This window comes from Merops nubicus, unplaced genomic scaffold (assembly GCF_000691845.1).
Source record: "Merops nubicus isolate BGI_N331 unplaced genomic scaffold, ASM69184v1 scaffold12475, whole genome shotgun sequence".
Lineage (NCBI taxonomy): Eukaryota > Metazoa > Chordata > Aves > Coraciiformes > Meropidae > Merops > Merops nubicus.
Window position 1 is genome coordinate 19469 of NW_008609039.1, and position 27782 is coordinate 47250.

General features: G+C 40.0%; 2 protein-coding genes across 2 annotated transcripts in view; one reads left to right on the plus strand and one right to left on the minus strand.

The window, feature by feature from the left end:
* Window positions 1–11883, plus strand: part of STT3B (STT3B, subunit of the oligosaccharyltransferase complex (catalytic)) — a 29666-nt gene extending 17783 nt beyond the window's left edge. The window contains exons 8-15 of the mRNA XM_008940479.1: window positions 787–941; window positions 2671–2882; window positions 3705–3892; window positions 4424–4595; window positions 7122–7295; window positions 8298–8411; window positions 9507–9719; window positions 11357–11883. Of these exons, the coding sequence (XP_008938727.1) occupies window positions 787–941; window positions 2671–2882; window positions 3705–3892; window positions 4424–4595; window positions 7122–7295; window positions 8298–8411; window positions 9507–9719; window positions 11357–11437 (1309 nt within the window). The 3' untranslated portion in view covers window positions 11438–11883. The remainder of the gene's footprint in view (window positions 1–786; window positions 942–2670; window positions 2883–3704; window positions 3893–4423; window positions 4596–7121; window positions 7296–8297; window positions 8412–9506; window positions 9720–11356) is intronic.
* A 6184-nt stretch (window positions 11884–18067) lies between these two features.
* Window positions 18068–27782, minus strand: part of OSBPL10 (oxysterol binding protein-like 10) — an 84750-nt gene continuing 75035 nt past the window's right edge. The window contains exons 9-12 of the mRNA XM_008940480.1: window positions 22035–22221; window positions 20524–20706; window positions 18930–19083; window positions 18068–18176 (exon numbers count right to left, since the gene is read on the minus strand). Coding sequence (XP_008938728.1) covers window positions 18132–18176; window positions 18930–19083; window positions 20524–20706; window positions 22035–22221 — 569 coding nt within the window. The 3' untranslated portion in view covers window positions 18068–18131. The remainder of the gene's footprint in view (window positions 18177–18929; window positions 19084–20523; window positions 20707–22034; window positions 22222–27782) is intronic.

Genomic DNA, 27782 nt, shown 5'->3' on the forward strand with positions numbered 1-27782 from the left:
CCTATAAATGGCGTCATCTGTCTATCTATATACACCAGCATTAAACTTTTGAGGGCTTGTCTACATTAGGAAATCATATTGTGTTAAAACACAAGGCAGTTCCAAATGAGGAGCAGATCTCCGTGAAGAAAAAGACATTTGACACCTCACTGTTTGGTCAGGTAGCACCCCAGATTAGGTCTGTATGTATAGCTGTCCTGAATACAGAACACAGTTTTGTCCTTGTCTGCACTGACTGTTTGACAAGTTGTTCAGCTGACATATTTCCAAGTGTAGCCAAGGCTGGATTTTTTCAGCACCTAAAAGAACGGGGTGACATCAGTAACTTGTCTTCTATTTAATGCTGTAACTTACTGTACTAAGGAAATGGAGGTGTTCTGTGTAGAGGAGGGGTTTAGAAATACACTGTTGAAAATCTAGGAGACCTATGATTATGTCTACAAAATGTAATGATGAGGCTTCCATAGCTGTGTGTTTTCATTTGGTGAATTTGGCTTCCTATTTAGCCATAATAAAACATCCATAATTTTCATACTTTTAATTAGTATAGAAATAATCCTTTATGTTGGTGTTTTAAGTAACTCTATACACCAAATACTTTCTAAACACAATAAGACCTGGGGACCTTTTTGGTATAGAAGTTTCACTAGATTTCTGCTGAATAGAACACTTGCCATTTTAAAGTGAAATGCTTCTTTTGAAATGATTTTCAGAATTCCTAATGTTTGAAAGTTTTAATTATTTTATCTTTTCAAAATAATTTGAACTGAATTTTTTTTAAAAAAGGTATGCGAAAATTCACATCCCGATCATTGCCTCTGTGTCTGAGCATCAGCCTACAACATGGGTTTCCTTCTTTTTTGATCTGCATATTCTCGTGTGTACTTTCCCAGCAGGGCTGTGGTTCTGTATCAAAAACATCAATGATGAAAGAGTCTTTGGTAAGAGAAAATATTTTAAAATTGTTTTGAAAATCTTGCCTTCAACTTGATTCTATTTTGCTTTTATTTGCTTAAAGCTGGTATATGGCTTGTTCTGAAAAAAAGGTTTGCAAGTGATGTGTTTAAAGATGATTATTAAAAGTTGCCTGCACCCATCACTATTTAAACCAAATTATAAAAATGCAGGTTGGTGAAATGGTGATGGGAGTGTCATCCCAAGAGGTGGGATTGAAATACTGGTTGGTGTGGTTCTGTTCTGCATCTGGAGTTGCATGCTTTTCCACATGCCAGTCTTGCAGACCGTGTGCTGGGGTGCAGTTCCACAGTGCAGGTCAGCCAGACATACAGCTCAGTACAAAGGGAAGGTCCCTACCCTACATAGGCTGCAAGGCAACCAACCCTTCTCCAGGTGTCTGGCATCCCTCCCATCACAGATGATGATTCAAATGCCTCTTCATTCCAGATTTTCTGCTATTTTAGTGAACTGAATCACTTGCTGTGGAATGAGTGCTAGATAAGGCACAAACTTAAGTGGAGGTGTGGGGTGTCCCTGTGTCAGTGACAACAAATTGTTTATTTGCATGAAGCAGTGCTGTGAAAGCAGACTCCTAAGGTTATGAATGAGGCTTCTGAGGATGTAGTATGAAGTTGTATCCCATATTGAGCAGTAAAAATCACTTGGGTCTTGGGCTTTTACAGGGACATGAGGCTTCAGACTATTATAGCTGCCTCTTAGGACTACCTAAGAGGTATGTGGGGAGTGGGTACATTTACTGTGTTAAATCAGTGACTCTGGGATATTCTGTGCTCTGTGACTTACATTGAGTCTTCAGCAAGACTAGTGCTTCCTACTGCTGCATCATCCATTTATAGTCATCATAAAGAGATCTGCGAGTGAGAATGGGAAGCCATACTGCTTTGCTACAAAGTAGAAAATATTTAGGTAATGTAATCTGATAAATGAGTGTCACTTCATTATTTCTGTGGCAAATATGTCACAAAAGTGTGTTGTTAAACTGTAGCAGACAAGGAATAACCACTATTACTTGAACATTAGATGTTCCTAACCAGTGTATACAAGTTGGTGGGTTTGTTTCCTTATCAGAAAAGTGTTCTGAAAATTTCTTACTCTTCTGAAAATCTTGGCTGGTTTGTCGGAGCAGAGAGTGGAGATAATACTGTTGAGGAAATCTTGCTTCAGAATAGGGCTCACAGTATCATATTATTTATCTGTATGGAAATATAATGTAGACAAGCCCCCAATTTGTCCACAGATATCTCTAACTTAAATTAGAATTTGATGTTTACATGAACTTCTAACACTTCCTTTTACCTTTTCAGTTCCAATAACTTGTTTGGGCTGCGGCTCTTTGAGATTTTTAATCAAATGAAGCTACCTATTATTCCAGTAGTATTTTTGGTGTGTGATACTAAATTTCACTAATAATGTATCTTCTGACACATTATTAATGAATATGAAAATGGGGTTGTCTTATTGCTAACAGTTGTCAGGATGACCTTCAGGAAGGGTTTGAGGCTTTTAAGGGATGAATGTTAATCAAGCTGTATCTCTGTAAATTAAAAAGCAAAGAAACGCAAGATGCATCCTCAAGTCTTTATATACAGAGATGCTCAATCCACTTCCAGAGGTAATTCCGTGGCGAGCACATGTTTGTGCCGGCAGAGTGTGTTATTTCCTGAATGCCATCAGTGCTTTGTTCCTTTGCAGTCGCTCTGTACGCGATCAGCGCTGTTTACTTTGCCGGTGTGATGGTTCGGCTGATGCTCACTTTGACTCCAGTAGTCTGTATGCTGTCTGCAATTGCCTTCTCCAATGTTTTTGAGCGTTATTTGGGTGATGATATGAAGAGAGAAAATCCACCAATAGAAGACAGCAGTGATGAGGATGACAAAAGGAACCCTGGCAATCTGTATGATAAGGTGAGGGGAGGAAGCGAAAGTTAGAAGTCAGAAAACAATTTATTGTTACTATTTTTTTTCCTATGATCAGCGTATTTTAAATGGAACTAGAGGTCTGAATCACTGGCATTTAAGTTTAGAACAAGTATTGATGTTCTCCAGTAAGGTTTAACTGATGTCCTAAAAAAAAAAAAATAGTATCAGTGTAGAAGTGGTTCCTTCTAGCTTGAGGAGCCTTTAACCTAAAGGAAGTGTACAGCATTGACCCAGCTTTCACCAGTGATGGCAGTGTCTTGTTGTTCGTAACCAGCTGTATCATTTGTGTCACTGCATGTTTCCCTCTTGTATTACTGCTAAGACATGGTGAAATTAAAGAATACTATATTTTATGAAAAAGGATTTCTATTCGTAAACTTGCATACTCTATTCAAGAAGAAAATGCTGTTAGGTACACAATTTATTTTTTTTTTCTTAGGCTTGGTTATACTGACAGTGCTGAGGCCTTAGGTTTCCCCCCTTTCCTCAGTAAATCTCAGTGCCTTTCTCTTTCCCACCCTGCATTGTAAAAGGGTAGCACCACACTGAGCTGAACCAAGGAAGTCACAATAAACTCACATAATATTTTTTTTTCCTTATGAAAGAGGCTTTCAAGGAATCATCCACTTTTACAAATTGCTGGATTGTCTGAATATTCTTGTGCATACTTAATTTACCCTACAACTTGGCCTAGCTTTGTAGTATTCCATAGCATTTATGGGGGTGCGTGTGGTGAAGAAACAGGCAGGGGTTCCATTGTCAAGGGTGATGGAATTTGCCGTAACAGATATATTTGTGCTTGTTTAGGCAGGCAAGGTGAGAAAACATGTATCTGAACAGGAAAAAACAGAAGAAGGACTGGGTCCCAATATCAAAAACATTGTTACTATGCTGATGCTGATGTTGTTGATGATGTTTGCTGTTCACTGTACCTGGGTAACCAGCAACGCGTACTCCAGCCCCAGCGTTGTCCTCGCGTCCTATAACCATGATGGGTAAGTAAGGTCTAAAGGCCTGAAAATAATTAAGGGGCAAAAGCCTTTCTATGTCCTTTGTATTAGCAATTTGCTTCACCTTGTTTCAATTCCTTCTTATTATATTAAGGCAGAATTGTCACCTGAATAGAAAATTCTTGATAGTCTAATTTTCAAGCAGATACACGATTTTCTGAGATATTAAATGTAAATGCATAAAAATAGTCTTATTCAAAGCCAATAAAGATAAATTGTTAAAGAAAAGTTTAAAAAAAGAAAGATATTAGGAAAGTTATTCCCATTCAAGTGGGAAAACTTGTTATGAATATATAGTCGATAGGAAATGCATCTAGTCACATCTTCTAAAGCAGTTCAGCTTCTGGCCGTTTTAACTGCTGGTGGGGTCAAACTGGTGGCTGCCAGTGACTGGATCCTTCCAAGGGAGCTGAGCACGTAAGAAAGCCCTTATTTGCGAGCCCAGATTTATCACGGTGCAGTTAATTTGTTGCTAGTATTTGTACCAATGTGAACAAAATGAACTCTGTTTTCCAGCACTCGTAATATCCTAGATGACTTCAGAGAAGCCTACTACTGGCTGAGACAAAACACAGATGAGCACGCCAGAGTGATGTCGTGGTGGGACTACGGTTATCAGATAGCCGGAATGGCGAACCGGACAACCCTGGTTGATAATAACACATGGAACAACAGCCATATAGCTCTGGTAGGGGTGGCAATTTTCTATGGAGTAAAAACACCAAAATGTTTACATTGCAGTCAAGTGTGACATTGTAAATGTCTGTTAATAGTGTGATGCTAAGGAAAAATTCCATAGAGTGGGAAACAGAGATGGAAAGAATGTGTGTGTTGCATTTATTAGAATTCAAGTATGTAGACTGTCAGGGCTGTAAGGGATCTGTTTTGCTTTTCAAGATTCCATTTTTTTTACATGTGTTTCAAAAACTTCACTTCCACTTCAGTTTATCATCTTTGTGGGAGGATACACAAAATCTAATTTAACCATTCCTCTTGTGATTAGTGCTACAACAGCTTAGGTGGTACTTTTACTTACTGGCACTATCCAAACGGGGGTCATTTCAGTTCAGCAGTGACTTTGCTGACCAGCTTTTTGAATGGCATGTGAAAAGTGACCACATGAAACAACAAATTTTCAGGCATCTTGCCAGTTAGGCTAGGTTTATGAGTAGCAATCAATGGAGGTGTTCCAGATCTGATGCAATTCTGTCTTCTCAAATTTGCAGTTAGACAAAATATCTGTACATTTTACCTCATTCATTTCTGAGGAGTACATTTAAGCTTCGTGCTTGTGCTTAAAAGCAGGGTGTTAGCATTGCCTGTGGTTACAGGGGCACCACCTTGGGCACCTTGAACTTTTGCCAGAAACAAAAGAATGCTTTCTACTGTAGCTAGGTTGCAGTCTTACTAGGTGCTGTGCGATGACTCATTGTCACTCATCATCCTCAGTGACCATTCCTTCCCAGAAGACCTATTATATCCTGCTGTGTGAGCAGACTGGAGGAAGGGCTTGAAGGACATTTTAGGATAGCTTCTTGTCATGTGTCAGTACATGGTACACCAGTTGGACCAAGCAGCATTCAAAATCAACAAATTAATCAAGCTGTGCTTTGAGCACACAAAGCCTCTAGTAAGGGAAAGGGAGGATCACATGTCCGTGCTTTTGACAGGCAACTCACATCAGTCAAAAGAAAGCTTGGGAAAATTAGTACTGTTGGTGCTAATATCAATCAACAAGCCTTCCCATGTCTTTTAAGGCACTTGTCTCTTATTTTGGTTGTTGACCTGACAGCATTAGTGTGTTTTGGTGGTGATTCAACTCTGATAGGGCTGTGTCTTTCTCTCTTTTACAAGAGGTAGAAGTGCAGATACTAAGTATCCAGATACCTACAGGACACACCCCTACAGCACCATGTGAATAGGGAGACTGGAAGTCATCTGTATTGCATAAGCACAGTAGCCATACACATTACAGCAATTAGCAGTGGTGGGTTTTAGTAAAGTATTCTCTCCATTATGACTGCTGGCACTGTCAGATTCCATTTCAGCATGAATACTTCATGCAGAGGGACCCAAGCAATAGATGTGTGTGGTGTTGAATACCTGAACTCGGGCTCTAAACGAGGCATGCCCCACAGACAGGTCCAGATGATCCCCTCCTGCATAGAACTGGAAATCTGCCAAATAACTTCACGTTAATTAGGATAATGGTGAAGAAGCTGAGAGGTTCTGTCTTTTTGACAGATTGCAGCCTCAGCTTAGTGTTTTCTACTCACATTCTTAACTGAATATTAACAATTTGGAAGCAATATTATTTATATTGTAGTTCCTCCCTTTTACTACAGTTGTGTTACTATGCCATAAGCACAAGAGCTGCAATAACAAAACTAAGGAAGTGGATGCCAGTTACTGACCTCACTGAATTCTTGAAGTGTGGGAAGTGACCAGTGTGGAAGAGGTTCAGGCTACAGCTTTAGAAAGTTTTTCAAGGCCAGAACTATAATATGCTTTTAACTCAAGAATGTCTCTATTCTGGTATTTTCTCTGCATAAATTTAGCTTGGATTCAATACCGAAGGTGCCATACGGGGATCACCACAACAACTGCCAAAGAAAAGCATCGTTACCTGCGTAACCCTTGTCCTGTCTTGCTCTCAAGTGTCTGTCCCACCATTGCTGGAACCTCTTACTGCAGTGGACAGTCAGGGAGCCCTTCCAATAACTGGAAATCCTACACAGTGCACCCATTGCCTAGGTAGACTTCCCCCATTCACTGCTAGCAGAGACACCTTTTATATTATTCACTGTAGAGGTGGGACCTGGTGTTAATTTCCTAATTGGCTTTCACCTAAGGTTGGCCAGGCCTTGAGAGAAAACCAAGAGGAAGGCCTCTTTGCCTGGTTGTAGGCATCATCCTTATGTCAACCTTGATTCAGGGCTGGGGGTTTAGACCCCAGTGCTTTGTTGCCACAAAAGGAAAACACATTGCTACATTTTATACTCAAAATGCTCATTTGAACAGGCAGTGCTTCTTACAGGGGAGAAAGTATTACAGTTTACCTTTTGGGTTTCTAAATATTCACAATGGGTTTTCTTTATTTGGAAGGAAAATGAGGTCTTTGGTTAAAGTGTGTATTCCCGGACTTTGGTCTGTCAGGTGGATCTGCTTGATAGGCAGCTGTGCAGGTATTTAAGATCTTTTTGCTGTGATACAGGTGGGAAAGGCAATGTCATCAAATGAGTCGGCAGCATATGAGATCATGAGAAGCCTGGATGTGGATTATGTTTTGATTATTTTTGGTGGTGTCATTGGCTACTCTGGTGATGATATTAATAAGTTCTTGTGGATGGTGAGAATAGCAGAGGGGGAACATCCCAAGGATATTCGGGTAAGTAGAAATGTACACAAGAAAAACTGAGGCAGCTTGAATACTCTATTTCTGTATGTTCATATCTACTTCTTTTTTTTTTGTTCTTAAACCTTTATGTTGTTGCTTTTCTGGTGTTCATAACAGTGGAGGGAAATCTCTACTACTTACTACAATTTTATTTGAAAGATGCGTTATGGGTTGTTTTCCTAGTAGAACGGTAGGAGTGCAGAAGGCAGTAGCCCAGTTTCTTTCAATACTCATGGTTTTGAAAGGTCAGGAACCTCAAAGCTTTTCACTTTTTTTTGCACGATGCTAAAAGTACAGGGTATCTTTTGTAATTCCTTTGTGTCCCACTGTGCACCATCATGCTTTAGAGAAGTAGGAGTGTTCAGACTGTTTAAATAGTTGGCATTACAAATTTCTTCAAACTCTGTAATAGTTGGAGACAAGTGTAAATATTGACTTATGTAGAGTTTAAGTTATTCAAACATCTCAGAGATTGCAGAAACCTGTAGTAATATTTTCCTAAGCCTAACAAAACCTTCTAGATATTGAGCACAGGCTTAAGGGAGTAGCCCATGTGCATAGTTTCATCTTGTATTCAAGAAAAAAATGGCAGAAATTTTTTATTTAAACACTGTGCACATATGAAGTTCATGGTAAGATCACAGACCGTGTATATTAACAATACAGTGCTTTTCACCTTTCTGAAGAATAATTTTGATAGATGCCAAACTAACTTTTACATTTTGAGATCAGTTTTCCCATAACTGCTTACCGTGAAGCAGCAAAACTTGCACAAGCACAATAATATGGATTTAGGAAGATTGATCCACTGGGGTCTGGGTTACCGACTATTTTACCTCTAATGAGCACCATCATTTTCTGTTCTAAGACAAGCTTAAATCAGCTTTTAAACTGTAAAAGTTAGTTTAGATTATGGAGGGTTTTTTTTGTGGAGAAGGGAATGAGAAAGTGACTTTAGTTTATATTGACTCTTTGTATCTTTTCTTTTTAAAGGAAAGTGACTATTTTACCCCTCAGGGAGAATTCCGGGTAGACAAGGCGGGTTCTCCAACTTTGCTGAACTGCCTCATGTATAAAATGTCCTATTACAGATTTGGAGAGATGCAGGTTAGTGTTACAACTTCTGCAGATTCTTAATTGAAATGTGAGAAAACAAATGTTATTTTCATGTATTTTCCATCTTTTAGATTGAGTGTTGCTTGTAGTAGCAGAATCAGAGGTAAGAGTCAGCTTTGCAAATTAAAACATATCTAGGCACAGTCTACTGTATCTAACCTTTAGAAAAAAGCATTTCTGCTGCTAACCTGTGCTTGTGCTTGGCATTTAGCTGTCCTTCACATTGCCCCAGACAAGCAGCTTAATTCCATTACGCAGTGTGCTTGCTGAAGCATTAACTGCTACGTTGTGTAGAGCTTTAGATTTGGGTTTTTTGTAACAGCAACACAGAAGCAGAACTATTCATTGACTGTTTAATATCTGTCAGAAACTAACTGATTACTGTCCAAGTCACATCAGTTGTTATTATACAAGTGTTGTATTATTATTATTGTATTATACAACATATAATACAATAATAATAAGGGTGTAATTCTCAGAAAGAATTGTCAGTGCCCTTTGGGATCATCAAATATTTGTACATAGCTACAACTGCCTTGTTTGATTTTTCTTTCCTGTTCTGCCTCCCCCCAAAGGGCCCTGCATTCTGATGCGTTGGCACAAGAATCCTTTACTCGGCTAAAACTGAGGCCAGTGGATAGTACTTGTAACAGAGGGGGGTCAAATTTAACTGCTACACATGAACTATTTCTGACTTGTATGGAAAACCATGAAAGTACAAGTTATTGTGCTGTAGAAGAGAGAGCACAAGGAAGCAGCTACACCACAGGCCACCAAAGCCACCACAGGCTGCACCTCAGATGTTCACTTGAGTAGTTTCACCTCTGAATCCAGACACAGTGTTGCTGGTGAGCCAGTACGTGCTGTGTCCTACAACATCTGTAGGAGTAAGAATGACTTTATCTCCTTCCCAGCTGTAAAAGCAATGGAGAGTTTTTTCTGTGTGGTAATAATCAGTGCAAGAGAAGTGTTGTCCTTCAACTAGACTAGCTGAAAGCATTGTCTTGTGATATGAAGTTCCACAGTTTGCATTGATGTGTGTTTTGGGGTTCCTCTCAAACTAATATGCAACTTTAATTTTTATAGCTGGATTTTCGGACACCCCCAGGATTCGACCGTACGCGCAATGCTGAGATAGGCAACAAAGACATAAAATTTAAACATCTGGAGGAAGCCTTTACCTCAGAGCACTGGCTTGTTAGAATATACAAGGTGAAACAACTAGAAAACAGAGAGACACTGGATCATAAACCTAGAGTAACCAACATTGTACCAAAACAGAAATATTTGTCAAAGAAGGTGGGTTCCCAGTGAACTAACTGAAAGGGGTCGGGAGGTGGCAGTTTATTTTTAACAGCAAATCAAGTAGCTGGTGAATTATGTATTTCCACTAGCCAGAACGTTATGGATACTGTTCATGTTAGTGTCCAATATCAGACCTGCCTGCTGGTAATCGTTAATTTACTGTCTGCTTAACTTAAAAGCATGTGAAGACCCAAGGCTAGACATTTTTTTAGGCAGAATGCTAACTGGAAATAGAGTGTGTCACTGGCTTTTACAACACTTTAAGTAAGTCTTCATGTAACTGGATGTTTAATCTCTAAAATACATCAATTCATGTCTCAGTAACTATGGCTCACTAAGTAAATGATGTGGAAGTTGCTTTCTGACTTTGTTTGAAAGTAGTGATGCCTAGAAGTTTAAAAATTGCAATTTTGTATGAAATAAATTAAATATGAAACTTTTGTTGACGGAACTTTAGTGTCTGGCTGGTTACTGTTTGAAGTCATCTTCATGGGTTTAACTGTTGATCTTAAGTGATAAACAAGGCCATATGTGTTAATGATAGATGCATTGACCCCACTTAAGCTTTGTCTAAAGACATGATAAAAGTTGATGTAAATTCTGATCCGTCATCAATTCTTGCAGTACAAACAGGCTCTACATCCCACTAAGAAATCAGAGAGCCAGCAAAGAGCGTGGGGCAAATGTCTGAACTAGGATTTCTTAAATACATTCTGAGGGCTCCTTAGTAGCCACAAGTTTTCAGCAGTTGCTTCCTTACTGGAAATTCAGCCCATCTCCTGGCACTTTTCCATGTTAGGAATGACATTGCTCAAGCTCAGAGATACAATGTCTGATTGTTACATATTCGTTTGTATCTATCTCATTTCATAATCATATTATTGTTGATATTATTAAAAACAGAAAAGTCATATTTAATTGACGTAAGCGTGGGAGCTGCCTACTGTCTGGTGTTGTGGCAGGGAAGGTGGAACTGCAAATTTAACCTTCGCTTTCCCCCCCTGCCACTAACTAACCGTATTTGTACAACTTTAAAGGTCATATTACCTAAGACTAATAATATTAATGCTTCTCACCATTGCTACCTTAAAAAAAAAAAAAAAAATAAATATGCTGATAAAGATAAATGAGCAAGTACTGCTAACTAGCCTACAGACAACTAGCAGAGGACTAAAGACTAAAACGTGATTCAGTTTTTCTCTAACTTTTGGAAAATGCTGCTTTGAGCAAATATTTTATCATCTTGCTAATTTTAAAGAGAATCACATAGTCCAAAAGGTGCAAGAAGGTATTTTCAAACAAAACTAACACTACACCACTTCTTCTCTTTAGGTATATTAGAGCTTTATCATGTTGGCTTATTATTAATTCTGCCTCAGCACAAGCTTTGAGAACAAGTCTATAAATTTCCTAGGTGGGCCTTGCAAAAGTACATCTTATGCAAAAGCAAATGCTGGGCATGAATTAACAATCCCAGCTTCAAAAGTAACAATGGGCTAGTACCTACTCGATGGTGTACTGTCTAGGCTTTTTAAAATCAAGCTGAAGATCAGGCTTTGAAATGCACATCATTAAACCATGGTCAAGACTAAATCGTTAACTAATACATTTTATTCTGTTTTTCTTTTTAGACCTCCAAAAGGAAGCGTGGCTACATTAAGAATAAACTAATATTAAAGAAAGGCAAGAGACCCAACAGGAAGACAGTTTAAATACACTGTTCTGATTGCTAATACGAAGCAGTTGTCCTTGAGATAACCAGTCTTTGCCTTTAGCTCAAGTCATGTTTTACAGCAACATGAGGGTACAGAACCATCATTGGTCCAGATTATTGTACAAAATTTTCAGGCAATGTCTGATTAAAAATATTGGCTTATTGAGAACAGCTGTTTTAGATTTGTAATGTGAAGCAAGACAGAGCTGCTATCCAAGTCTGGCAGCATTTTTTTTTATTGGTACATATTATCCTTCAAAACTGTTGAGAATTTGGACTGACTGCACCAAAGAACCCTGCAATTTGGTCCCTGGCACATGCGTACTTGTCAATCTTTTTTGAAAAACACTGTTCAGCTGAATAGCAGCAGTACGTAAACTGGAATGGTGAAACCTAAAAATTACTTGTTTTCAACAATTAGGAGGCAGCAGAGCTCTCTGAAATGAAACTTTCAAAATAAGTTACTCCCATGATTATTTTCCAAAGTTTTCTTTCAGTGTCCTTTTACTCTTGCTGCAGGCTGGTTTTGATCTGGAGTGCAAGAAGCAAAGCTGCAGTTTTTACAAGAGATGACAGGACAGATTAATTGGATACTAGTTTAGACTGGACAAGCTGATTTGTTTAACGTGAGATTGCAGTGTTGCTGCCTTACACTGTCGCTCACTAAGTAGACAAGGCAAATCTTGTACACTGTAGATTCAAGGGCTAAATTTGTATCCTGAAAAATCTGACACGACAGTAATGAATGCTATAGTAACATACAACTGAGCACCATCAGTTGTGGCTGGTGCATCAGAACAGAAATTTTAGGTGAATGTTTACATTGGTAAAACAAGTATAGCCTGTTTAATGGAGGGGGAAAAAAAAAAGGTTGACAGGTAAACAAAACCCCTTTTCTGTGGCTGTCAGAGGATTTACAAACCTCTTCCCCCCCTCACTGCCTTTCTTGTGAGGGTGGAAGTTTTTCTGGACACCTGTTTATCTGCATTTTTATTTAGAGTGCTTAAATCAATTGAAGAAATTCCTGCTATAGTGCTATTTGCTTTGTCTTGTCTTTTATACTTTTTATTTTAAAGTGGTGAAAACTGTAAGAGGAAATGCACTAAAATATAAATGGAGACAGAACATATTCACTTTCCAGATATAGGAAAACTTTATACAGACTTGAAAATTTTCTTTAATTAAAATGGAAGGGTTTTGCAGTTTGTTTTCCTGCCACAGGTTGTAACTTTTTATAGAAACAAAATTTGCATCAATAATTTGATGTGCAATGCAGAATAGTATGTACCTTTCATGAAGAAAATGTAAATTTACAGTGTTCTGTGAGAATGTTACTGCTGACTTCTTTCCCAAGGTGTAGAATATTTTTTTTGATTTATGAACTCATTTTTGACTCTGATGGTTTATACAGACCAATAATGCAGCTGCAACATTTTCACAAAGGTAATTAAATCTGGATTTCTGGCCCCGTCATTTGGAGATTTCATTTTATTTTGTTGCTTTAAAGCTCAATGCAGACCAGTTGTTGACTGTAGGGGAAAATAAAGTTAATTCAAGTTTTGTGTTAAGGGCATTGTGTCAGTTTTGTTGTGATTAACTCGGTAACATGTTGCTTATAATCCTAGCACTAAATTAAGTGCTCCATTAAGACTCTCTACTCCAAATCTGCTGACCTCATGAAGTTGCTGTAATGAAGCCACAGCAGCAACTTAACATCCTTCCAATTTAAATTTATTAAGCCAAAGATAGAGCCTCTGTTGTGATGAAATTAAGGCGACTGTAGTATTTTTCAGAGAACAGGAGCCATCCTTCCCAAGCAGACATGTTGCAGGGACTCCTCCTGGCACCTGGAGAAGCTCAAGCTGTTGCAGCTGCTTACACCCGAGCAGAAGTGGTGATTGATTGCGCGATGCACGATTTGTAGTATCTTGCTTCTTCCAAGCAAATCTGCATCCTGCTCCCTCACCACTGGTAAAAAATAAGTGATTTAACATTTGGAACAACAGCTGAATGGCAGCAGAACAGGTGCTGCTGCTCAGTCTGTGATTTGACAGTAACTCAGTAGAAAGTTGCCCTCCCATCTTTATGTATCTTTACAGTCTTCTGCCAGCTTGTTTTCCATCTTAGCTGACAGCATTCTCTTTAACAGGGCAGAATAAAGTGAATCTTGTCCAGTTACAGCATTTTTAAAGCTATGTGAAAGAAAAATAAGCTAGCTACAGGAATCTTAGCCAGCCTGGGTTAAAGTTGCCTACCACTTACCTGAGCTTTCTTACATCTAACTTGACTTCAAGGCTTCTGCCAAGGGTTTGCATTTAAAATGAAAAGTTGGATTCACTAAGGCGGCCACTTGGAAAAAAATAAGTTGGAAAGTAGAACTTGCAGGTGTTGTATCACCTCCCTTGGTTCCTGGGGAACCTGCACACCAGGGAGGTTACCTTGGTTCTCCATCTGCATCCCAGAATTACTCAGCTAAGCTAACTAGTACCTCTTCTCTCTGAGAACTGAACCACACTTGTACCAGCAAAGAATACTAGCGTCTTGGATCGTTATCAAACATTCCTTCCAGACTAGTTTATTTCCTTAGCTACAGCCATCCTTTTGTTGTTCTACTAGGTCAAACTTTGAAAACTTCTCTGGCAGTTTCACAGTAGTCTTCAGGTGCTAAGGAACTGACACTGGAAGTGTGGAGAAGCCTGTATTGAGTAAGTTCTGTACCACTTGATCAGTACTGTTGAAAGCAGTGAGGGCAGACAGTACTGTTGGTAATCCCAGAATAAATATTTTGACTTGTGGAAGAAACTCCTTAACAGAGGGGGGAGAAAAGTCATTAGTTAAATATCTTGATAGATTTACTCTTGAAAAAAAACAAAACAGTTAAATGCTCTGACTCTGCCCTCTGTGTGTATCAATCCCACTATGAGTAAAAAATTAAAATAAATTGTATTTAGCCACCACTAAAACTCAGTAATGTCTTTAAACCAAATGTATAAATTGCTCCAAGACATGGCCTTGAAGCAACATGACAGAAAACAAGGAACACGACTGGCTAGTGTGTCCTACTTACAGCCAGGGGTGTTCTCTGTTCTGCATAAAAACAAGTCTACTGGCACGACAGTTTCCAACACTGGATGAATGTTTAAAACTAACCAGAACTGTATTATCTAACACTTGAAAAATGTTGAGGAGGCACCCAGGAACTCTCTGAGCACATTCTTCCTCCCCATGCAAGTGTCCAACGCTGCAGAAATTTAGAGTTTTATTTTAAGAGGTATATAATCAAGAATCTCTGCTAGTAACAAAAAAAGATTACATGAAATGTGATTTTCAGAAACATGGAAACACTTTAACCCATTTTCTTTTTATTGTGATAATGAGGCATATGTTCCCCAGCCTTTCCTAAAGCTGTGGTGCTGCCCAGCCCTGTTTTGCCCGAGCAGAGCTGCCCGGTTTAAACAGAAACTCACCTGTATGATGTCTGGCTGCACGCAGAGAGCGGAGAACCCCACAACAAACCAGGACTCAGCTGACAAGTCACTTCTGACAGAGCCACACCAGGAGCTCACAAGTGCCCCGAGGGTTGTACCCTGCTCCCGGGTAGCTCGGTACCTGAGACCAGTTCAATAATGCCTCAATGGAAAGAGAAAGGGCATCCCACCACTAAAATGAAACAAATCCTTTTATTCGTGAGCATTGTCATGTTAAATTCACAAATTCTGAAAGGAAGGCAAATCAGAAGAGACTGCCAGAGCATCTTTTAAATAATAAAGGTATAAATATTCTTTCTGAACATTTCTAATTTAAGAAAGAAAAAGGTTGCATAGGCTTTCTACAGGGGTGCACAAAAAAAAATAAGTACATGGAGGTTTCTACATTACAGTTCAGAGTGTACATTGGCTACTTGAAGAGGAAAATATCTACTTGCAAGTCCAAGACAGCTACTGGAACAACCTACTTATGAATAAGGCTGTAAAATATACCGAACACCTAACTACCAGAAAAATAACATGACACTTGTGAATCTTGTTCTGGAATCTCTTGCTGATGGGATCTTTTCAGAAAGAGCTATCTTTATGTTTGCCTCTCCCAAGTTACTTTGGAAAAGAAATGGTGGTAATGGCATCAGGGAATTCTTCACAGCATCAGAACAAACCAAAACATTTATCAGAGCACAAGTGGAATGTTCTCAGCATGCATAAACAACCAACCATGCAGACAGAAAAAAATCTTCAATAAATTACAAGCATAAAATTATTCAAATTTTTCCTTAAAAGGATGGCTACAGCATCTTTGTAGCCCTGATGGTCGTCCCATCAAAGCTGAAAGAGGTCTGCTCTTCCAGGAGCGTGGGCCTGCATGCCTCACAGAGCTTTGCAGTGGCTGCTTCTGGTGAGCGCGGGGCTTGTTCTTTGGTGTGTGAAAGACAGAGTTCTGGGAGGATGCTCCATGTGCTAGATTCCACACTTCTGATTGTTACTTGTGATGAGAGCACAAACTGCTCAAATGCTCCTAGTTACTTAACAGACTAACCTCTAGAACATGAGTGGATCCACTGTAAAGTTAATTCTTGCAGGCAATAAAAGTACATGTTTTCCTGATGATACTTGGTAGGAGGTCAGTGACTGCTCTGACAGCATCATTTTAGTTTTGTTACAGAAAAACATCAGCTATTCCTAAAAATGAGAAATTTTTTTTCTTTAAAAAAAAAGTGTCAGTTACAAAACCAAGCTTATACGGTCCACATTTTTTTTTTTAAATAGGATTTAAATCATTTATAACATGAATCTTTCATACATACGAGCAGACAAATTACCCTTTAGGAAGAAAAAGGAGCCACACCTGAAGTTCAAATATAAAGATCTAATAACTATTATGTCCAATTAATGGCATGTTTCCTTGTGTACATACCTCTCTTTCACCTTTTGAGTTGCTTGGGGGATTTTAACATCTACCAAAAAAAATAGTTACAAAATCCAGGATGCACAAGAGCAGATCTAAGCAGTGCTTTGACCTAAATATATTTGTGTAATATCTATAAAGCAGAAGTTATTAAGAAAGCATACAAAAGGCACAAAATGAATCAGTACTACAGCAAGCCTGGCATCCATGCTACCGTATGTTAGAAATATGGTGGTTTCCTTACAGGGCACTGTAGAAGGAAGCACTGAGCAGAAGTCACATTTTATATTTGCCTTTGTTGCCACTTCTCTCAAAAACATCTTCATTTTGAACACATATGAACTAAAAAAAAATAAAGCCTTAACGCACTCTTAGAATCCACCTTAGTGTCACAGTGGTTACCTTAAAAACATGATCAAGCTACAGGATTGTGTACTCACTTTTCTTTTTTTAACTTTGCAAACCAAATTATATTCCATTTCATTTGCTCTATTAATAAAGTCAGTAAATCATTACACTGAGACAATAAGGATTCTTTTACATCAGAAAATCATTCATCTGAGACAACCAGTTTTATCATCTCTACTCATCCAAAATATTTCATCCAGAAGCAGTCATCTGGGTCAAAAGCAAAAGAAATCAAAACACAGGTCTGCTTCGAGTGCTACCAGGGGCTCTGAGCAGACGAGCTCTCCCACTTCCCAGAGCTGTGTCCAGAGCCCATCTCTCAGCCAGGGGGAAAGCCTGAGGCCACCCCCAGCACGCCAGGACAGGGCTCCTGCCCAGCCTCACCCGCCTCAACGCACAGCCTGGCACCGGCCCGAGCGCGCCAGCCGTGCTTTGCCTGCAAGGCTGTGAAGGGAGGCCCCGGGCACAGCCCAGTGGCACCTCTACACGGGGGTGGGACGCCGAGGGGAGAGTGAGCTCCAACACCACCGCTACATCTGCCAGGAGGGATTCGGCAGAGCATGACCCAAAGACAGACCCAAATTTGGCATGACAGTAGCCAGAGAACATCACACAGCAAGATCAAATTCACCCAAGCAGACGCCTCGCCAGTGACCAGAGAGCTATTAAACATCCAGAAACAGGAACAAGGAGGTGAGGACACAATGGGTTAGGACAAACACGTTCTTGAGAAGGTATTGCTACTGCTTTTAAGATGGCAGAAAACTTCACACTCGTAAGTGACAGGAAATAACGCTCCTACATCAGCATCCCACAGAGGGAGCGTGTTGCCAGTGATGCATCCTGATGTCAAAGTGAGCTACTCAAGGACTGGTCAGACACGACGACTGCCAGGAAGTGACACGTCACAGTAAGTGCAAAACATTTTTGGCAAAAGTGAAAAATAGAAAAACCTTAACCAGTACTAATAAAAAAGTATTTTCTTAAATACTAGCATGGGGCCTGATCCTGCAAGCACACAACTCGGGGAACCCCAACTGAGTCCAGCTGGAGTTCTAAGCCCTAACACTTAGAGGAAAAGGTCTTTAAATCATTGTTAGTGTTTACACTTGATTACATGTAGTGTAAATCCACACACAGAGACATACACACCGTGTGCATATGTGTGTATAGAGGTGTGTGCAGGTGTGTTTGTATAGCCATACACACTGAACGGCTCCTGAATAAACTTGAGCTTGTGGTTATTGTGAGATGTGTCATTCACAGTATACAGCTCCTCATCTGTGTCTTCTGACAACAGGACCTACTCAATGCCATCTTGAAGTTATATACTGTATCATTTTCATGCCTCCAAGGTAAAGTTATGAGGCAACTGCTCTAACTCATCAGTGGGTCTTCCAGAGAGGATTCAAGTATAGCCAACCGTCACCCTGCAAGAAAATCAAGGAGAGTTTACAAACAAGATTTATACGTACTGAATCTGTGTACGGCCACAGAAAAGCTCAAATAATAATAATCAACACAAGAAACCATCCTTGTCATCTGAAAATTCTGTGCTTAATGGATTCAGTTAATCTGGTTGGGACAGAGAAGATTACAAGGGGAAGAGAAGCAGTGAGCAGGTACAACAGATGAACTGCTGGTTTCAGTAGCTGCACAGACTGGCCAACATTACAATACAGTCACAATCTTTCCCTCAGTCTCATTTCCCTTCCTCTTCTCCCCTAAGAAAGGGCAAAGACAATAAAATCTGTTTCATTTCAAGCAGAGGAAATCCAAGACTGTTTCAGATGTCCACGCTTACCTACATTGGATAAATAACCCTGGAGGGTGTTTACTTTAGTATGCTGAGACCAAGATTAGTAGCGGATGTGAGTCCACAGCATTTGCAAATTAAGGTGTGGATTTTAAGGTAAAAAAATCATAACTTTGAGTGCTAATGTTAAGTACAAAAATTTCAGGTTAAAATAAAACTAACGGAAGGAAAGGGAACAAGTTTACAATACGGGCATGGAATAATCTATTGTTCTTTAAGAGCCAGACTGGCAAAAAAATAGAATTTAAAACAATCAGTAGTATATAACAACACTAGCCCGTGATAAAACCCACAGCTTCGCTGGACTGGCATCCTCCTGCATGCAGGAACATGCTATAGGGTCTTTAAATTAAGACAATGGCAGTACCTCTTTGGCAAAGTATTTTGGTTTCCAGGGTGTGGTGAGAGCAGCGCGCTGCCTCTCCTCTGCGCGCTGCCGCTCCTCCAGGCGGTGCTTGTGTTCTGTGGCTGCATCCATGTCCCCTTCCCTCAGAGAACTGGTGACGTGCTGCCAGAGGTGCCTGCCAGAGGAGCAGCACAAGCAGCAGTGAGGAGCCTCCTGCCCGGCTAGGACCAGACTGTCAGATTTGCTCAGTTCCCAGTGTTTGCTACGCAAGTTAATTTTCTCAGTAGCTTTTGCTCACATTCCTGACTCTCCACAAACCTGAGCTTTTTCCTCAGAGCAGATGGATTTACTTTCACTATTTCCCATTCACATTATTTTCTGATGATTCCCAAATTACATGCATTTATTCCCAGTTAAATTTTTGAATGAAAAGAGAATGTCAGCCAAAAGCCAAGAGTACATTAAACAGGGACACTGTTCCCACTAGGTTACTAACAGAGGAATTGATGCACTGATTCTGGGAAGCCCTTCTAGGTCTCTGCTCCATATTCTGAGTTAACAATAATTATCGATATATAATCAAACATTTTTCACATGACTGGCTGCATTCAGATGCAATGCCCTCTCACACTGCATTAGCCTTGCAGAAACTTTGCCCAGAAAAATACTGAGAAGAAACTGACTACAGCTTTCACTCATTTCCAGGGTGTTTACATGAGTCTCTGTTTACAATCTGATAAACTCCATATCCTGCAGAAACAGTAGGTAGTTTAATATGCTTACTAGTATCCAAAAAAATACAACAAATACACTGCAGAGCTGCCAGGTTCCCTATTTAGTCCAACCTTTCTGTTCCACAAGTCGAGGGGAAAAGAGTTTGTGATAAGCAAGTGTGTCTAGAGAGTAGGAAAATTACATCTGACCCTACTTGACTCAAGATGCACCTTTGTACAATACAAAGAACATACAATAAAATGAAGCTTAACTCATGTTTTTAGATCCTCCAATAAAATGTTCCTAAAGTCATGAAAAATACTGATTTTTCTGAGGCTAAGCGCCAACAGTTATTGACAGTTAGTAACAGAAAAAGTTTTTTTCTAAAGCAGCTAAATTTTTCAAACTTTCTAAAGTCCGCTAGGCATGTGATGTGGGTCACAAGAGCCTCAAAACCACCTCTGCCTGTGTGTGTATTTTCATCTCACATGCCATCACATTTTATGTATTTTTATAGAGAGATATATATATTCTGAGATACATAAAACATGAAATTCTAGTGTAAATTACAAGATGCAACATTACTTGCAACAAACTGACTCATTTCACTAACATATCACAATCACTCCAAAACTCAGGTGGGAACACTGCACTACCACTTTCCAGATGCTCATTAAAATGCATGCAGACATTCCTCCTCCTGCACAGCCGCTGTACACCTCACTGTAACGTTAGCTTATGTTCCAGAGAACAAATACACAGTTTGAGCTGTGTGCCCAGATTCATGTGCTCTAGGGAGCAAGGCATTTTGAACCACATCACTCTGAACTGGGGTTTGCCCCCCCCATTCTGCTCCCACCCAAGGCTCAGAGGCAGAACACTGTGACACCGCTGCCCTTACCTTGACTCCAGGGGGCCTTGCTTTGCTATGGGCCTAATCTTCTTCCTGATAACAGGCAGTTTGTTAGTGTCAATCACTTTGGTTTCTCCGTTGCTGTAGGTAAATTCCAGCATACCATTCCATTCTCCCTGTGCCTTGCATACAATGGTGTTAGTGGGATTGTGTTTCACTTCAGCTGTAACCCTGATTTAGGAGGGAAGAGAAAAAGGCCACAGATACAATTAATACCATGTATTATCACCATATGAAAGCATTACCACAGCTAAGGCTACAAGCAGCTTTCTGCATCTACAAAGTCATTTTCCAAGCAAAGTAGTGATGCTGTCTCCAAAAAGAAAGCCTCAACCCAAGAAAGCTCTGCTAACACAGCAATAGCTTTTGGATGACATTCTCCCCAGGTACAGCAGTGACCCAGCTCAGAGAGTCTGACACTCAGCTCTAACTCAGAACTGTTCACCTCATCAGCCTGAAAAACAGCTCCTGACATAAGTATCCTGGTCAGATAACTATGGCAAGGTACCGCTGAGGGGCAATGATTAAAGCTACCTCAGTGGTCCAAGAACTGGTCTGAGAGTGAGCAAAATACACAGATAGGACTTTGAGAATCAAAATGCAAGGGGAAGTTTTGTGTATGTGTCTCTATGAACATGCACATGTGCTTCAGCAAACGATGTCAAGTAATCAGTAAACTCAATTATGGCTCTAAATTATTAAACTAATACAACACAACCTTCCCTCATGCTCAGGGCACCAATTATTGATCTACACATTTTAGGAAAAATCCTTGTTAAAACAGCCCATGGTAATACTTGCCTGAACACAGTGTTGAAAGGGTTCACACACATGAGGAAGAATAATTAAAGAACAACTAAAATAAAAGAGAGGTAACCATGCAAAAGCACGGCCTTCTCATGCACACTGCTACAGCCCACAGCAGAACCAGAAAAGAGTCTGTACACTACTGACTGCATCACCAACTTGAGCACGGAAGCAAGACAGCAAGCTATCTTGCACAGTGCCTCTCCACAGCCTCCAGAAATGGGTATCAAAGACACAAATAATATTTTCACCGTCTGGAATTTCAGTGCAGAATTGTGAGCCCCCAGCAGGGAGCTACTGCTATGGACAAGGAACACTTTTGCTTCTCTCCTCCTTACAGGAGCTCCACTTGGAACACCAGCTCACCTGCAAGACCCCCACAGAAGCAGCAGCTAGTGAGGCAGAAATATTAACTTTTCTCATGTGCATTTTTCTGATCCTGCACTTACAGCAATTTTTACAAGAAACAAGAGCCTAGAAGAATACATTCATTTCAGTTTTTTGAAAGAAATACAGAGAAATATATAGAAATGGGTTAAATTATATAAAAAGTATAATTACAATAAACTGTGCTCTGAAGCTATACATCACCTCAGGCAGCAACAGGAAGAGAAATTCAGCTATCCATTTATGGAACACTCAAACAGAAAGCCAGCAGCAGGTGAACACGACGAGGCCAGTGCCTCCCGTACCTGTGGACCTTCCCTCCATAGAAGGGCTTGGTGTGGAACGTGACGGTGGCAGAGTAGCCCGTTCTGGCACAACTGATGTTCACCTTCCCCCCAAGCTCCACCCAGGGGATGGTAAGTATCGAGCGGGCGTAAGCACTAGGCAGGGTGAAAACATACTCTTCTTCATGTTCCATCAAGTACAGAACACCTGCATGTGGAGAAGGTTGAAAGTAAAATAATGAACTTTAACTGACTGTCACTGGCCAGCTGCTGTCACCAGGATGTAGTGCCACGGAGAGCACAACTTACACCTCCCTCTGATGGAGGGGACTGTCTGCTAAGGAAAAAAAGCCTGCCCTCTGGAACAAGATTTCTTAAAAAACACACATTTTCCAAAGTGCATAATCTGAATGTGTAGCCTATGGTCCTTCATGGTATTAAATGGTGGATTACTTATTTTGTGTTACTGACAAGCAATAAACTCTTAAAGCTGAAAAAAAAAAAAAAATTACATTTGCTTGCAAAAAGCCAGACTGACTATTCAGATGCTCACTCGGTGTCACATCATAATCTCTCTCCAGAAAAAGTACAGGCATGGCCAAAGGACTCCAGTTCTCCAATCAGACACCAGGTCTTGCATAATCAACGAGTGGCCACCAGGGCCACTGCTCTGTTACCATGAGTTCCTCATGTCATGTGCTGAACCTTCACCATCGGGGAACGGCCGGACACAGATGGAACACACATTTTTCCTCAAGCTTCCTCAGCTCCATACATGCAGGTAACACCAACCTGACCACTGTGCTTATCAAGCTCATTAAATGGATGCTATAATAGCATTAAATTAATAAAGAACAATCAAGAAGCCTTTTAACTAGATGTTAATTTTCACGAAAGATCAAAGAAAGCTAATGGGGATTGATCAAACACAGAAAGGAAATAACAGTCTGCAGCTGGCCATTTTCCACATACAGAACCATAACAGGTGTTGGACTCTAGTCTGTCAGGTTTCCTTTCTCCTTCTCTACCCATTTATTCTTCACCTTCTTCATTAGAGTCAGGGGCCACAGACAGGCAGCAGCAGCAGCAGTCAGCTGCAGGAAACAGCCTGTGGCGCTCCCCACGCAGTCACACTTCCCCAGTCCTAATGGTCACACAGACACCATCCTCACACAGACAGCACAGTCCACCTGGAAGCAGCAGCTCCCAACATGACAGTTTAGGGGTTTTGTTGTTGAGAGGCTTTTGTGTCTGGGTTTTTTTTGTTGTTTTGTTTTTTTAAAGATAAAACGTCTAATAGCAGGATAGTGGGCAGGTGTGGTGCTCACTACCACCTTCATGGGAGCTTCTCCAGAGCCTCCCACCTCCCTGGGGCCAGGTATCCTCCTCTGACTGTCACTGCATGACCCCACACGAGAGAAAACTGCTACGATAAGCACAATTTCCTTCTAGGTTAATACAGGTTTGCTTTCGTGTCTCTGGTGGGATCGATAGCTTTTACCCTCCATATGCGAGCGAGGGGGAGACAGAGCTGTAATGAATGCTGCCAAGCACTCTGAGAAGTGAACAGCAGTGACCTTCAGTGTAAATATTGAACCACCACAGCAGATTAGATATTACAAACTGAACCCAGCCCTCTTGGAGGTATTTTTAGCACATTTTTTTAATTCCTTAAACACCTGAATAAATATATTTTTAATGAAGTGCTATCTCACTTGAAATATTACTCCAGCTTCATAATTATAATCTAAAAAAGAATAAAGGGAAGATCTGGAATATTCACAACTTGATACTACTTTTAGTATTGATGTGACTGCTTTGCTTTCGATTGTTTGCAGAGTTCACCTGCAAAGTCTCATTGAAGTGAAGCACCACAATGACTGTAGCTGCACCACCATGTCTGAACTGAGTCATGCCCTCCAAGGGAAGAAGAAGCCAAAAAGAGAGCCAACATCCGTACCACATTTGAATTCATGCCCTACCCTGACGAGTTTAAATATTGAGTTTAAATATTGAGAAATTAAAGGCAACAAACCTAAAATCCAACAGTTATTTTCAGAAGTGTTGTGTACTTTTAAGATCTCCTTATTAGTATGACAACACTGTGAATGACCATTAAAAATATCTGCTAGAAAATACACAAGCTATTTTTCTCCATTGCTTCCACACTGTAAGGGATTATTCAATTTTAGTTTCAGAACAGCTAGAAGTAAATATACATAAAAAGTTGCAGAAGATTCTCCCATTTTTACTAACATTTCCTCCTCTCACATCAAAGAACTATTCTGGAAACTGCAAATTTCTTAAAAAGCCTTATGTATTTATAGGCAGCTATAATGCATGGAAGAATGCATTAGGTATGTACTCTGGGAGAAACAGTGGATTTATTAATCTAGTTTATTAGAAAAAAATCCCACAAAAGTGAATTTTTAATAAATAAGTGTGGAATTTTGAAATTCCCCCTTGAAATGTCCTCAACACCATTTACTCCTGCTTTTGACCAAGGCAACGTATTCACAGCCACGCTCCTTTCCACAACTCCTCAGCCTGCATTAAAGGCACTGATGTTCACAGCATTATTTTTTCCCTTTTTGACTATTACACGTCCCTCACTGATGCTGCAGCTTTGTCAATTGATTTTCCAGTAACACACATTGACAAAACACCCAGAGGAGGCTCTGGATCAATAAGCTGCAGAAGAGGCATATGAAATTGAATACTGCCCACTGGTTGTATGGAGATCAATCTGAACAACAAATGGTATGTGGGACACCCACGGCCGGGGGCAGTTTCCCAGTTTAACTGGCTCTTCACTCCGCCCGCACTACTGGCAGCACAGCACAGAGAGAAGCAAGTTCTGCAGGGGGTGAACCCCACACAGGAGCAGTGCCTCACCAGCTATGCAGATTCACACAGGAGAACATGAGATGCCACAACCAGGCTCTTACCTCATAAACCTTCCAACAAACTGCACTGCTCACTTTTCAGACTGGAGCCATTTGCTAAATTAAGTAATGAGTGCTGTGCCACACAGAAACTGTTTTGAAACCACTAGGCCAAAAATACTAATACAAGAACTAGTACTAGGGAAATATTACTACTAGGGGAATATTTAGGTAGCTCTAGTTGCATGGAGCAGTCAGTCTTTGGGACTGGTAAATTAAAAAGTCACTAATACCTCAGGACTAGAAGTTATAGACACATACATCCATAAACACATGCTCATACATATGTATGAACAGAAAAGAACAAGAGAAAACACATCCATTGCTTTCATTTAGATCTACCCTGGAACAAGCACTGAACCTTTTCCCTGCCTACCAAACACTTTCAAGGTTGATTCCAATTTAAAAAAATAATTTCTGGAAGTCCATACCTTACTAGTTTTTAAAACACTTAAAACAGGAGGAGTGAAAACATCAGATGTAACTAGCCACTTAATACAGAGCAACCCACTTAAGCATAATTTATGCTCTCTGCAAAATCAACCCATGAAGCAAAGGTGACACTTTTTGTTGGATTTTGCTACTTTGGAACAAAACCTGAGAGTGGAAAAGGAACACACAGAGCCCACACTGAGGTGTGCTCACCGCAGCCTTTTCCACTACATCATCCTTCTCCTACAATCAGTAGCTGTTTGGAGATTCTTTGGACCATGTGAAAAACATTAAATATTTACACTGACTCCCTATCCCTTGCTAATTTAAATCTTAATGTGATTCTATTCATTACAGTCTCTTCTCCTCCCTCACTCTCTCATTAGTACATAATTAACATTAACAAGAATTAGGGACTGCACATGCAAGTTGAATTCATTTATTCGAAATATCCTCTTTTCTATTCAGGGTAGCTTTCTCATGAGGAAACTCAATGCTGACAACTCTGAAGAATGGGGATTTTGTTATTTAGTGAAGTTGAGGCACTTCATTAGCAAGCCCAATTTAGACCCCTCATAACCACAGATGAAGGGCCAGCATATAAAACAGCTTCTCACATGGATTTCCAGCAGTGCTTTCCTACTCATTCTGCATCTCTGCAATGGATACGTACTTTGAATCAACAACAACAAAAAATCACAGGTAGAAAAAAGAAAAATCTTAGCCACTTTGAGGTGCAACGTACACTGAAAACTGTACAATTAAGATACTGAGTCCCTTTGTACCATAGGGCCATCCTGTCCTCAAATCCTCTAATTCTTTAAATTCTTTTAGAAGCCTTTGTATTTCCTTGACATCCTATTTCAGCATATCCACTGCTGTTTCTAACAAAGCCTAACAAGCAACATGCTCTATACATCTAAGGACATCATGACAAGTTAAAATAGTAGGCTCCAAAAGCCCCACAGAAACATTAACACCATATTCCTTTCACAATAGAGACCCAAAAATTCTTTATTTCTGTGAATAGCCAACTGCAGTAGAAAAAAAGCTTCACTGAATTGTTTGAAAGACACACACAGAACTATTCAGTGGAGAGCAAAGTTCAACACTAAGGTCACAACAAAGTTACAGGTCAAACAAACCTGTTCTGATAAATATCTGAACTAGAACATGCTGGTCACTTCCTACCACTGAATTATCCAAAACACTAGTTGTAGCAATCTAACACTCTGTTTGTGAGGGAATTTTTTCTCCTACATAAAACAAATAGTACTGAATGAATGCACAGTACAATGAAGCTACTATACCAACACCAGAATGGTTTGAATGAATTCTCAGAATGGACAGAGGTACACTAGAGATATCAAGAAAACTGCCTTTCAAGCAGCATCGTGCAGAATCTAAACTCCTTACTGATCTAACATAAGGCTGAAGGCACCCACGTGCATATAAGTAAACTCCAGCAACAGTGAAAAAAATGGGCTGACTGCTCATAATGGGGAAAAAAAAAAAAAGAGGAGGAAGGGCCAAGACAAAACTGCAACAGTAACGTATGACTAGTTTGTTCATCCAGGGCACAGTTGCAAAAAAAAAAAAAAAAGAAACAAACCAAACCCAGGGATTTCTATGATGCATGAGATGTCACTTTGACACTTATCAAAAGCAGGATCAGTCATGCTTCAAGCATTCCTGAGTTTTTAACAGTTTAAAGTAAGATTCTACAACCTTACCAGCCAACCTTCTCGTCAGAAAGCTTCTTTCTTAGTTTCTACCCAGCTTAACTACCCTCATATACCTTCTGTCTGACAGCATTTTTCCACCATCTACTCTTCGTTAGACTAACTCACCCCATTTGAAATGTTTGTTTGAATGTTTCAATGTTTGAAATTAGATGTCCTTAAATACAAAGAAAATTCACCAAACTACATTTCACATTAAAAAATTCATAGGCTCTGCTTTACCAGACATGTAAACACAGACACAGTTTTTTCACACTGTAAGTCCAGTGGCTCTTTTTTTTTTGTGGTTCAGCAATCTATCACCCAGTACTCACATTGGCCTCACTCCAATACAGAGTTTATACCTAAGTATCACACAAGAAAGAAACATCTGCAGTAAACCCTAATTTTTGCACAGCTTGACAAATGTACAGACCAACTTAACGAGGAAGACTTCCCTGGGACAAAAAAAAAAAATTTAAAAAAAATTGAAGAAAGTGTTGTTTTTAGTGAAGAAACCACACTACAAAGCAAACATTTTCAAGTGAGGGTTCCGGTTTAGGCTGTTTTCAGGTGATACAAAAGCTTTGGTGGTGCAACTTCTTGCTGCCTGTTGGCAGTCCTCCACATGCAACAGGAATGACCGGGCTTCACTGGAGTTCCTGCATCGC